General features: G+C 42.3%; 1 protein-coding gene across 1 annotated transcript; it reads right to left on the reverse strand.

Annotated features, from left to right (window-relative positions):
* Nucleotides 1-2,231: 2,231 nt before the first annotated feature.
* On the reverse strand, nucleotides 2,232-7,113 carry LOC149407916 (cyclic nucleotide-gated ion channel 2-like). Its single transcript, XM_089616020.1, has 8 exons — nucleotides 6,863-7,113; nucleotides 6,079-6,730; nucleotides 4,907-5,122; nucleotides 3,923-4,245; nucleotides 3,583-3,694; nucleotides 3,265-3,501; nucleotides 3,060-3,146; nucleotides 2,232-2,818 (listed from the first exon to the last, which is right to left on the reverse strand). The coding sequence occupies exons 1-8, from the start codon at nucleotides 6,904-6,906 to the stop codon at nucleotides 2,342-2,344; spliced, it is 2,148 nt and encodes a 715-aa protein (XP_089472146.1). The 5' UTR covers nucleotides 6,907-7,113; the 3' UTR covers nucleotides 2,232-2,341.
* Between the last annotated feature and the right edge of the window lie 6,818 nt (nucleotides 7,114-13,931).

Genomic DNA, 13,931 nt, shown 5'->3' on the forward strand with positions numbered 1-13,931 from the left:
AATCTACATTTGTCTCTTCATGTGTTGCTAGGTTTGTTTAAGGACTATAGACTATAGATTATCATAAAGCTTCAAATAGACAAGGAAGAATAAATGAACGTTTCAACTTTTATTTATAAATAAGCAGTTACAAGCAAGAGTCTTCGTAAGACTATATTACATCAAATGTACATAAATAGAGACTACAACTCTTCTTGTGGGCACCATTGACAACAGGGCTCTCTATATTCCTTAATTAAAAGCCCATGATCAAGGGGCGTTGCCTGGGCAGCACACACCATTTGGGCTTGTGGTTTCTCAAGGCCGAAAAGGGTAGGGCAGGTTGCTCCTTTCTAGGTACGAGTTGGGGCCACCTTTTCTGAACCGCCTATGTCACCCCCTTGTCTCAGCCCCCATTCCTCTAGACCTACCTCGTTCAGGGTTATTTGCCACTATGACTTCTGACATCTCTGGGAATGTCGCGCCGCTAATTTATAGGTCCTCCAGACTACGAATTTGCTGAGGGGTTTCACTAGGAGTCGCCACGTGGTGATTGTGGTCCTTGGTGGTTGAGGGGACATGCACAGGAGCCACGTGGCGTTTGTGGTCCCTGGAAGGTCCAGGTTGGGTTTCGATGAGCAGAGCTCGTCTAGCTTCGGTCCTCGTCGTCAAAGGGTTCTTGCTCGTGTTGGTCTGGAGAGTCGCCACCGGCTCAGAGCTGATCAGTTTCAATTCCGGCGATGCAAGCTTTCCCACCTGATCTTCCAAACCATCGTAGCAAGTACCCGGACCCGCCTCTGCAAAAACCCATTTACCATACATTTTCACCACCGGTGAGTGCAGAGCCCTCACCGCCACCCATGCCTCCTTCTTGCATTCACCCTCATCGTGCCCAATCAGACCGCATTTGAAGCATAGTCGGCCCAACTTCTCGAACTTGCACTGGATCCATAGTGGGTGTCGTTCTTCTCGCTCCAAAAAGAGACCCGCCAAAAGTGGTTTTGTGATATCGACCTCCACTTTGACTCAGAGATGATCTTTCCTTGTGCCTGCAAAGCTGATAACAGAGCCCACCATGTTCGCAAGACTGCGCGCACAGTGCTCATTCAAATAACCCGGTGGAAGCCAGGTAAGACGGAGCCAGAAGGGGGAGGACAAAAAAACGATCTCCTCGGCGAGAAGATCCGCTGGCCAAGGGGTGAGCAGCATCAAGGCTCTTTTAATGTTCCAGGGTCGTCCTTCCATGATCCTCTCCAAGTCTTCCTTGGCCTCGAATTTAAACTGTAATATCCATGGTTTGATTTCCTTCACAAACCATGCTTTGCGGCATCTCCACACTACGCAGAAAACATTGTGAACTCGCTTTACACCTGGGGGTCTTGAAGAGACTACCTTTCCCGCTAGGAGCCATTCACCTTTGAAGTTGCTTCCTTGTTCACTTTCGTCTGGGATGGTGAGGTTTCTGGCTAAAAAGGACGCTGTTTGGCCAACAACCTCCTACAGCTACGGTGTGTCTCCCAAACCCAGATTCTCCATCTCAAGAGGCTAGCTATCCCACTCAACTACCATGTTTCCCTTTGTGTTTCCCGAAATGTGTATTCACTCAATGTGTTTCCCGAGAATAGTGTCTCTCTAAGAGTTTCCCTGGAAAAAGATAGCAAAAACTAAAAGAAACTCTTGCGGCGCCGGGTATTAGGCTAAAAGTCACAATCTCACAAGGAGAACTAGAGTGAAAAAAACTTGTTTTTCATATCTCCCACCCAAAAAATGCCAATTTAAGCATCGGTATTCTTCACTTTTTTAAGTGTTATTGTATGAGCGCTAAATCTGTTGCAACAAATTTCCTATTTTTTAGCACTCAAAAGCAAGCAAGTCAAACCCAAAAAGGGAAAAAGAGCGACAGACCAGGTGTCAACTGTCGTCTACCACCATCAACGTCACTTGTTCCCTTCACTCGCTAAGTACAAAATAAACCATACCTGATATCTCATCGTTTGGCGATCAAATGAACAACAAAGAGAAACAATATTGTAGCTCTCGTCAACAACGCTAGCATGCAAACTCGAGAGTCGAGAAAAGGACGGAGTCAGTTAGGCCACCCGGACTATAGCCCCGTCAAACTTTTTTTTTTTTTTTTTAAATTATTTTTTACCTTAAACATTTACAAATTAGTCGTATGAATTTTTTTCTTGCTTTTCAGTCCCCTTGGTTTACTTTTCTAGCTCTATCCCTGTCAAAAGTAACCACACCACTTAATGAGAATCAATTTTTTATTGTTAAGAAAGAAAGTCACAATAAAGAATAACCAATGTCAAGAGATTAAAACAATTGGTCCGGTTTGGTTCGGTTTGATTTTTTTTTTTTATTCGAGATGATCATGGGGCTTAATTGACATGAACAAGGCGGCGTACTGCATTAGACGTCGCTCGGTGGTGTTGGGGTCGGGGACGGGTCGGCTGGTCCGAAAGCGGTACCTGCGCCAGGCCAGCTGGACGTTGACCGCGGCCCACGTCCGCCAGTTGGAGGAGTAATAGCGGGCTGTGCGCTTGAGCCGCTCGTTGGCGAATTTGTAGCGGAAGTGGTCGGTGATGTACTTGAGGTCATCAGACGAGAGCCCAAAGGCCTCGGCCGATTCGATGCAGGTGAAGGTAGCGGAGGAGGCAGGCAGGCGGTCTAGGAACGGCCGGCGGAGGCACCACGACAGCAGCTCGTCCCCAAGAAACCCGCCTGGCTCCACAACGCTCGTCGCCACCATCCCTTTGCTTAGGTTTTGGTTCCGCCGGACGCGTCCCCGCACCACAAATACCATCCTCGGCACCGGATCTCCTTCCCTTATTATCTGCCGCGTAAAAATAGATAAGAATATTACTTTGTCCGCTAGGAATAAATATATATATATATATATATATATATATTATATATATATATATATATATATTTTACATAAATCAATGAATTCATCTTCTCATTTACAGTAGATGAATGTACTTGCATGATTTTTTTTGTTTTGTTATTATTAGTGATTGAATTACCACTTGGGTAAAATCCTCTTAAGAACTAAATTAAATTTGTTTGAGCACCTTTTCATCTTTGGTGAAGACGAGAGGCTTGACTCTATCACAAATGTTGTCAAGAATGAGCTCGTCCAAGTTGTGAAACAGAGGAACCTACAAAATACATGAAACATTTATATCTTAATAGAAAAACTCAAATAAAGATAAAGCATCTTGTTGGAGGAACATAAAATAAGATACAAAAAGAGGACATGATAATATAAATTCTTACTTTCTTGATGAGGTCTAGACAAAGGTAACGCTTGATGTCTCGGCGGAGGCCCTCGGGCAAGTCGTGGAGAAGCTCCATCTGGTCCTCACCGCCCAAAGCGGTGTAGCGTTGTCGCTCGTATCGCCGCACTCTGTGCCTCAAGCTTGATGGAAGCTGCCTCCGCTTCATCCACCACTCCATGTCCCGGCACCGAAGCTGCAGTTTCCTCTTCTTCGCCATCACCGCATGCAAAAACACCTTCAAAAACACACGCACATTCAAACTTGTCCTATCATATCCAGCCTAAGTTAATCATCAAAAAGGAGAAAAGACATCTACCTGAATGTTTCCTATTAATAGTGTGAAGAGAAGCAATCCAGCTAGGACAATGCATATGCTGAAGATCACTTCCATCCAGTGGCTTGTGGGCTCGAGATCATTCCCAAATGTACTGAAAGATGTTTGAAGGAGCACATAATATAATAGACCCTTAATTTCATAAAAAAACAAAAAAAAATAGGCACAAAAACAGGGAAGACAGGATATAGATTCCTGGGCATGAGCTACAAACTTAAGAAGCAATTAATGAATATTTGTTCCTGTTATTCTATTTACTGAAATGCGACTTTGTTGAGCTCAAAACTGTGTACATTTGTTTTACCATCTCATGGAGAGTTACCTAAGGGTCATCAAGCCCCAGAAGATGGGGTAGAGAATCTTGACGGCGGTAGAGTTGCTGGAGATGACGGGGAGTGCCCATTGGTAGATGCCGTAGTTGAAGGAGCCGTGGACGTCAAGGCAGAGGGGCTTGCGGACCATGGTGGAGTTTCCGATGCCACCACCGCAGGGGCTCCCAACGGTGGCCGCCGGAGCCAGAAACTGGTAGCACACCTCATCCCTGCACGCCAGCGACAGGTTGCAGCTCACGCTCTTCTCGCAGTGCTGCTTCAGACACGACGCTACCCTCTGGATCGCCAGCACATACCAACACCCCCCCGCCACCTAACACACATACACACACACACGCACACCAATTCGCGATGAGACGGTTATTAATTAACTCACCATCTTATACACTTTGTTAAGCCTCTTCCTTTTTTCGTAACATGTTTATTTGAGTTTTGTGAGCTTTGATATCCTCTTTTTTTTTAGTATTTTTAGATGGAATCACGTGGCATTGAATAAGAATACAGATCAAGTCTCTACATGTTGTTATATTTGTAAATAAAAACTAATATATATATATATATATATGTATATGTATATATATATGTATATATATATGGTTGCAGGCACTAGGAGGCAGCTAAGGACTAAGGGGGCGAATGCCCCCTGAGTTTTGAAAATTGTGATTTATACTCCAGTTTATTTTTATTTTTTTATTTTTGGGCTATGTTTTTAAAGTTGCCTCTTAAATTACTTTTCAAACTTCAGTTTCGGGACAGAGGATTCGGATTCACAAATGTTAATCTTTTTTAATTATAAATATTAATTTGAACTTCACTTGTGGTCTACTATTTTGGTCTCTTTTACTTTACCCCTCGTACATCATATATTTTTAACATTCGCCCCCCTTTAAATTTGAATTCTAGCTCTGTCTCTGCGGAGTGGGGCTCGGGGTTTGGTTGAGAAAAAAGGAGTTCGTGTGTGTGTGTGTACTCACGTGAGAGGCGATGAAGTAGGCGATGAGGTTGAGGCCGAAGCCCCACCAGATGGTGCCGAAGATGTATCCCGTCACCTTTTGCATTCTTCTCATCAGGCAAATGCTGTGATACACTTTCGGCAAGAATTGGAACAGAAACATCATCAACAGGATCGTCATTATCAGCTTTATCTTCTCTTCCCTTATCAAATTCGGCAGTACTAACCAAAACACAGCCTGCTCAACCAACCAACACAAAAACAAATTTACCGAGTTAATTACGTAGGTACATGAGAATGAGAGAGTTTTCACTGTAGAGTTAAATTCGTTCTCTTTGTCTATATGTTCTCGAATTTCAGCCGCAGAAAAAATATCTGATGTTTTAAGTAGCACGTCACATGCAACAATAAAAAATATGTATATCATAGATGTACAATTGTCTTTGAAAAAGTGCTAGAATTAGCACTGTACAGCAGTGACGACTCAGAAACAGAAGTACCACATACAAAGAGACAGCATAGCATTATCATTATTTATTGGCGGTTCACAGTCTTGTTCAAGTTGCTCAATCATATTATTATTATAATAACTAAAGCAAGGAAATGTATAGCGGAGAAACCGAGGGCTGGACTGCCATTTCAACATCGTTAAGGTAACGTCATGAAGTGAATGAGAGACTGAAACAACAATAATCGGGATATTCGATTTTTTTTTCGGAATTGATTTCCACGTGTCAACACGTGAGTGGATCGTCACTAATCGTGAATCGAGACAAATAGCATTGCTCTTTTTTTTTCATCTCAAATTCGAAAGATATTACTAGTTGGACTAAGTAGATTTAAGGAATACGATTAGAAAGATATTACTACTAGTTGGACCGAATTAATTGAGAAATTTAAAATTATATGATCTACAATGATCAAAGTCGGGCATATATATTTTTATTGCAGTAATTTGGTCCAATAGATTATATTTTCACCAAAAAAATGAAATAAAAACCGAATGAATTCAATTCATATTTTAAAAAATTTATCTTATAAAAACAGAGTTCTTTTTCAAACACCGAAAAAGAAAGAAAATTATGTGAACGAACGAACGGTGTCGCATGGTTTTTCATTCAAAATAACAATAAAGACAATAACAACATTTCATTAAGTATCTCATTTGACAAAACGTCACTTATATATAATTACCTGAGGAACTGGGAGAATAACGAAGGCGTCGAACCAAAACCCCCTGAGCGACCGAACATAATGCGCTGCGATAGCGCGTGCGTCCCACACGAGTTTCCCACACCCAACCACAAGCGAGTCGCGTGAAACGTACGCGGTCCGAAACTCGAGGTACACGTGGCAAACGTGGACGGCATCGACGCAAGTCCGGAGCGCCGTCACAAGCGCCGCCAAGCCGCCGTCCATGTAGAGACACGGCGCTCCGCCGCGCCCGACGGAGAGCGCGTAGAAGAAGAGCGGGTCGACGGCCAAGGCCATCCCACGCGCCAGAAGGAAGGCGCGGTTCCACCTCTGCACGCGCTTGCCGCGCGGGTCGAGAACGCCGCCGGGCCTACGGCGGCGATTCTTGACCGCGACGGAGGATATCAGATCCTTCTTGAGGTCCGTGCGAGAGCTGATTGGAACGAGAGAAGTTCCGGCGCAGGCTTCCCACTGCGGCTGGAGACTGCCGGCCTCGTCGCAGCTCGTGGAGTGGAACGCCGGCACTCCCGCCTGAGTGCACGCGTAACACTCCGCCGCCGGTAACCTCCGCCGTCCTATTCCGCCGGAGAATTCATTTGTGCTGCTGTCTGAATCTTGCCTGCTGACGTGCGGTCTCTGTATCTCAATCCACCTGTATACACGTATACACAGTTTTTAATTATCGACTCTTAGCAGAATTTTTTTTCTTTTTTACTCGGTCTGAAATACCGCGAGTGACTCAAGTATTAATATAAATGTTATGTATATGTGTATATGTGTGTACCTTGGAAGAGAGAAGGGGAGATCGTTGGAGGAGGAAGAGGGCATGATGATGATGATAGCAGTTGAGGGAGGAGATCAGGAACCATGGGATGGGAGAGAGAGGGTTTGAAGGAGGTGATGACTTGAGTGATACTAACTATTGAGTTGGGGGTTGGAATGGGAAATATATAGAAATGTTGCGGAGAATGATTGATTAGTGAAGACGGAAAAGAGAGAGAGAGAGAGAGAGGGAGGGCTGTTTTTGTTTGGACTTTGTTTGTCTGTCATTCAGGACCTGCACATGAAGTTATAAATGTAGAGAGACTATTTTTTTTTCTTCATTCTTCTTCCTACGGAAATTATTTTGAGGAGTTCTGGGCTGTGGGGCCCAGAGTGGGCCCCGCTCGATTCACTCTTTCTTTTTTTTTTTTTTTTTTGAACATCTCGATTCACTCTTTCTAGGTGTCATGAATATTGATCCATGGGATGTAGCCACCAAAATCCCTCCTTTCAAAAAATAAAATAAAAAATAAAAACAATGCCCTTTATTGAGATCATGTATCTAGAAAGTTAATTAGATTTTTCCAAATGATTCATAACTAGCATGTTTATGTACATAATAATTTTATTTAAATTTATGGGGATCAAGCATATAGCCGATTTAAACCTCTCTTGTGATAAAATTTAATAACTAAATTATCTAAAAAACAAGAAAATAGTTCAAGCAAAAGGAGGACGCATATGCACTATATATACTATGAAGATGTCAGACAAATTTAAGCCATTATTTTAATAATTAAGTTATAATTTTAATTGAAGATAGCTATTTAGTTATTTCATACAATTTTTTCTAATTTTTTTTTTTCAATATAATTTCTCTCTATTCTTACTGTATGATTTTTTTGAAATCTAATATTAATCTTGTTGTGATTCTTTTTCATATAATTAGAGGACTAGTGTGTAAAAAAAAATTCTGATGAGCCAATTTATAAATTTTAAGATATTTTTTTAATTAGGAAAAAAGTAATATATATATATATATATATACGAAATTACGGACAAAAGGATAGTTACACAATAATTTTATTTTATTTTTATCAAAGTTGTATCATCATCAATATATCTTTAACACTACTACAAATTAACATATTGGGTGCGGAAGGGTATTAGGTGCGACATGTCGCACCTAATAGTCGCACATAAGCTAATATTAGATGCGACATGTCGCACCGGATACTCCATCAGGTGATAAAAAATTTCGCTAATTTTTAGTGGTATCCGGTGCGACACTGTCGCACCTAATATTTTTTTGTCGCACCTAATGTTTTTTTGTCGCACCGAATACTAATGGGTGCGACGGTTGTCACACCCAATAGTTTTAAAATTTAAAGTTGTCAGCCATATTCCCCCGAAATTTTTTGGGTTTCGGATTTCATATCCGGTGCGACACTAGGTGCGACATGTCGCACGTAATATTTGTATTAGGTGCGACAATGTCGCACCCAATAGTTTTAGGGAATGTTAAATACCCGAGACTCCTTCTTCCTTACCCGAGTTTTCAAATCTGTCTCTCTCAATCTCACTCTCTCTCTCTCTCCGACCAGCCTCCACTCAGCCGTGAATCTCCAGCGACTTGCGTCCCCTCCGCCGTGAATCTCGCCATCCTCCAACGTACGCCTCTCTCTCTCTCTCTCTCTGTCTCTCTCTCTCTCTCCGACCAAGCGCGTCCCACCGTCCGCGACCATTTCCGCCCCACCGCCCGTGACCAGCACCCACTCTTCGCCATCTCCTCGGCCCTCCCGATGCCGACCAGCCTCCACTCGGCCTATCACTCTCTCTCTCTCTCTCTCTGACCAGCCTCCACTCGGCTTATCTCCGGCGACTTGCGTCCTCTCCGCCGTGAATCTTGCCGTCCTCCAAGGTACGCCTCTCTCTCTCTCTCTCTCTCTCTCTCTCTCTCTCTCTCTCTCTCTCTCTCTCTCTCTGTCTCACCCTCTCTCTCTCAATCTCATTCTGTCTCTCTCCGACCAGGCCCGTCCCGCCGTCCCCGACCATCTCCGCCCCGCCGCCCGTGACCATCTCTGCTGAACTCCGACAGCCCCCTGCGAGGCACCACCACTTGTCCCCTGTTGAACTCTGAGCCCCCCAAATCCGATAGCCCCCTGCGAGGCACCACCGATCAAGTCGCAGCCAGAATCAGAGATTCCGAGCCTAGTATTTACATTCTAATTTATGTAATGCACTTATATCTAATTATTTTGTATGAGAACTGAAGAGAGAAAGGTTTGACATTTTGGTCTAGACTCTAAATTAATTTTTATAGCAGTACCATTCTTAGCATGTTTGTGACATTTGTTTTTGACTTGTGAGTATTCTTATTAATTTATTTCACGATGTATGTTACCGCAGCTCGTCCCCGACTTGCCGCAGCCCGTCCCCGACCTCGCCGCAGCTTGGTCACTCGCAGCCTCGCGTCGTATCTCGTTGCCTCGTCGTCGCCTCGGAAAAGGTTAGTTATTTGTAATTAGTAATATTTTTACATTATTTAATATTTAATTTAGATTATTTCATATAGATTAATTAGTAATATATATGAAAATATAACTTTGATTAGATGTTAACACGTTTAGTTAATTAATTAATTAATTAGTAACATGTTTAGTTAGATTAATTAGTAATATATATGTAAATAGTAACATGTTAGATTAGATGAAAATATAACTTTGATGAAAATAGTAACGTATAGTAATTGTCAAATTTTTTAATAATATGTAACATGTTAGATTAGATTAATTAAGTTAAAAGTTATATATTAAATTAATTAGTAACATGTTAAGTGTAATTTAATGTGATTGTAACATGTTTTGTTTAAGTTGATTGCAATTTGTTGAAAATTTGGTTAATTAATTAATCTAATACATTTTTAGGTAGATTAATTAGTAATATATATGAATATATTTTAAAATGAATTAGTAACATGTTAAATTTCATTTAAACTCAGTTTAGTATTTATTATGTTAATAGGATAGTCTTGGTTTGTTATATATGTGTTTTTTTTTAATTGCAGATTTTGGTTAGTCAATATTTTAGGGAAAATTCGGAATAAAACGTATTTGTAAAAAATTAACTCTTCCGATAATATATTTTAACGAATTAACTAATTTGTCGAAATTGGTTAACTCGTTAATGAAATTAGTAGTGAATTTGTATATAATATCGAATTCTAACCATTTTTCAAAATTAATACATGTCATTCACAAATTCTCTTTCATTCTTACAAATTCGCTCTCGAATCTTTCAAATATTAACGGTTCACTCTCAATTTCCTAAAAATTCATCACTCTCAATTTCTTAACAATTCACTCTAAATTTCAAATATTAACGATTCACTCTCAATTTTACCTCTCAATTTCCTAATAATTCACTCTTACAAAATGAATTCTAACGATTCATTTTATCTCCCAATTTCCCGTCTCATTCAGAAGAATGTCAAATCCAAGTAGGGACTGGATTATTGACAATAATCGGTTGAGTTTGCAATATGAAACAGGGGTTAACAAGTTTATCCGCGTTGCAAGCAATCTCCCGAACGAAAATGCTCATTATCGTTGTCCTTGTAAGTCTTGCAATAACGTGAGATGTCTGGACATCGGGGTCGTAAAGAATCACCTTTTGAACAAAGGGTTTACCCCGAGATACACCGAATGGTATCATCACGGCGAACGGCGAATGGTAGAAGATGCCTGCGAGACTAACCAAAGAGGAGTCGGTGGATTGCACGATGCTCTCCATGATATAATGGATCACGAGGACTTCGACGATTTTACGGATCCGACTCCGAGTGAAGTTCGTGCAGATGAGCAAGTGGAAGATTTGTTCATCGAGTTGGAAGCAGAATTTTACCCTGGGTGCAAAGAGTTTTCGTCTTTGTCGTTCTTGGTTTCGTTGATGCACATCAAAGTCACGAACCATTGGACGAACAAGTCGTTTACAGAATTGTTGCAGCTCTTGAGGAAGTCTCACCCAATTGGTAACCGAATTCCGGAAAAACACTATGAGGCAAAGGCGAAGCTGAAGTGTTTCGGCATGGGATACGATATGATCGACGCGTGCATCAACAATTGTGTGTTATTTCGAAAAGATCTCGAGAAAGCTGAAGTGTGCCCAATTTGCAATGAGAGCAGATGGAAGCCAACCGGGAAGAATGTATCACAAAAGATATTACGATACTTTCCCTTGAAAGATCGATTGAAGATATTGTACGCTTCTCGACACACGTCGCTTGAGATGCAGTGGCAAGAACGAGATCGCGTCAAAGAAGAAGGCGTTTTGCGACATCCTGCAGATGGTTCGACGTGGAAGAATCTAGATGAGAGATACCCAAATTTCGCTGCAGAGCCTCGTAACGTACGTCTGGGACTAGCTTCTGATGGGTTCAACCCGTTTGGGAAAATGAGTCTAGCGTATAGTATGTGGCCCGTGGTACTAACTGCGTACAACTTGCCACCTTGGTTGTGCATGAAAAAAGAGTACTTGATGCTAACGCTTTTGATACCTGGACCGAGCTCACCTGGAAAAGACATGGACGTGTTTTTAGAACCACTAGTTGAAGAGCTGAAAGAATTGTGGGATACTGGATTCCAAGTGCGAGACGGGGCGAACAATGAAGTATTTCGGTTGCGTGTCGCGCTTCTATGGACGATAAATGACTTTCCGGCTCGATCGTATTTGTCGGGATGAAGTGGCCAAGGGTATCTTGCTTGCCCCACGTGCAACATTGAGACGCCATCTATGAAAATTAGAAACAGGATTGTCTACTATGACCATCGTCGATTCTTGCCTACGCCTCACCGATTGAGGAAAAGCACTGATCACTACGTAAATCGTCACGAGAAGCGCCTGAAACCTGTCAAGTTGACTGCGCAAGACATACTCGATCAGTTGACTAGTGTTTCTTCCACTACAACCGGCAAGAAAAACAGTAAACGAAACGTGCTGAGTGCGAATTGAATTGGACCAAAAAGAGCATCTTCTATAAGTTGTCTTACTGGTCAGAATTGGAGTTGAAGCACAACATGGACGTCATGCATATAGAGAAGAACGTGTGCGAGAATCTTCTCGGGACGATGCTCAGCTTGGAAAAGAAGAACAACGATACGGAGAAGTCGAGATTTGACTTGATGGACTTAAAAATCAAGTCTTCTCTGCACTTGAGACAACAAAGGAATGGGTGGTACAAACCGCCAGCAGCGTAGACGTTAACGCTTGAGCAGAGACAACGGTTTACCGAGTTCCTCCAATCTGTTAAATTCCCAGACGGGCTCGCTGGAAATTTGAAGAAAAATGTAACTGCTGACGGGAAGCTCACATGTTTGAAGTCGCACGATTGTCACGTGATCATGCAGAGGCTGTTGGCTGATGGTATTCGCCCTTTTGTGCCAAAACCGATACAAGAGACGATCTCCGAGCTCTGCAACTTTTTCAAGTTGATCCGTTCTAGAACTCTACGAGTGGACGATCTCGAAAAAGTGCAAGATTCAATCATTGAGATATTGTGTAAGCTTGAGATGATATTTCCGCCAGCTTTTTTCACGATCATGGTTCACGTGGCAATTCATCTACCAGATGAAGCGTTGTGTGGCGGTCTGGTGCACATGCGATGGATGTACCCAATTGAAAGATACCTTGGAACGTTAAATCAATTTGTCAGAAATAGAGCTAGACCCGAAGGCTCCATTGCGGAAGCGTACGTTGTAGAAGACTTCAGCTTTTACGGTCGAATGGAAGACATAATCGTGCTGAACTATACACACAACTCTCGTGTCGTACTGTTCAAATGCATATGGTATGGTGACAAGTACAATGCAGGACGTATAGTGCACGTTGATAAGACCACCGGAGCAACGAGTTCGTATACCGCCAAAGAGTGGTTTACAGAAGAGCCGTTTATACTGGCGACTCAAGCGAAGCAAGTGTTTTACATCCAAGATCTCGTTAAGGGTCGCGAATGGGAAATCGTTCAGGAATGCAATCAACGGGGGATATGGGACATTCCTGAAGTTGATCCGACCACTTCAGCATCGATTCCATTGACAATAGAATTGTCAAATATCGACCGTCTTAATCATCGACACGAAACCGCTACGGCTGAGCTTGTTACTGTTGTTGAAGATGATGAAGAAGTGGATGAAGAAGATGAGACGTACGCCGTTTTTTAGGAAGACGATGTTGATGTCGATACTAACATTACATCGAGTGACAACGATGAATGACTAACACCATGTAATAACCATAGTCGTCGAATACTAATTACATAGTAATTAAAAATACTAACTACAATTCATTTTGCAGGATGTCTACTTCAGGTCAGGACCCATCAGGAGGAGAGCGTGACCCCCCGCAGATGCCGAGGAAGAAGCGGGGACCAACGACTGGCGTCGTTTCTGCGAGAGCTAGTGTTCTACCAAGACGTCAGGGAGCAAAATCCGTTGATCGGGACGTTCCAAAACCGATTAGGAAACCTGATCAAGAGTACCATTCCAGTCGACCTCCCAGACTGGAATCATGTGCCTGCGCAGAGTGTGGCGGTTCTTATGAACTCGATTCATAACGAGTATAACTTCGTTTATGAACATCCCGAGAGTGGCGAGCTTGTGCCTGCAGATCCTATTCCCAACGAGATTGATATGGCTATCATTCGCGATGCGAAGAGGATGCGCCGTGGCCAGAAGTCGAGGTTGTCGCAGCTCTTCTTCAAGACATTTTGCGGGAGTAAGGATCTCGCTAAAAATGAAACTCTCGAAGGCTACAACAAGGAAGCCTGGTTGAAAGCAATAGAGACGTTCGATTCGCCGGAGCATAAGGTATTAGTTGAACTTCCGATGGTTATTCATATTTCTTAAAATTAAACTTAACGAATTTATGTCTTGCAGGCGAAATCTCTCCGCAACCGAGAAAATTCGAAAATGAAGAAGACGAAGGCGAGACAAGGGTCGCTTAGTTTTTTTGGTCATCGCTCGAGGAACGTAAGTCTCTTAATATTAATATGCAATATATATGTGATTCATATTTTAATGTTGAAAAATTACAGC

This window comes from Urtica dioica, chromosome 1 (genome assembly GCF_054948205.1).
Source record: "Urtica dioica subsp. dioica isolate 48M chromosome 1, U.dioica_male_clone48M_v1_H2, whole genome shotgun sequence".
In the NCBI taxonomy this organism is placed as follows: domain Eukaryota; kingdom Viridiplantae; phylum Streptophyta; class Magnoliopsida; order Rosales; family Urticaceae; genus Urtica; species Urtica dioica.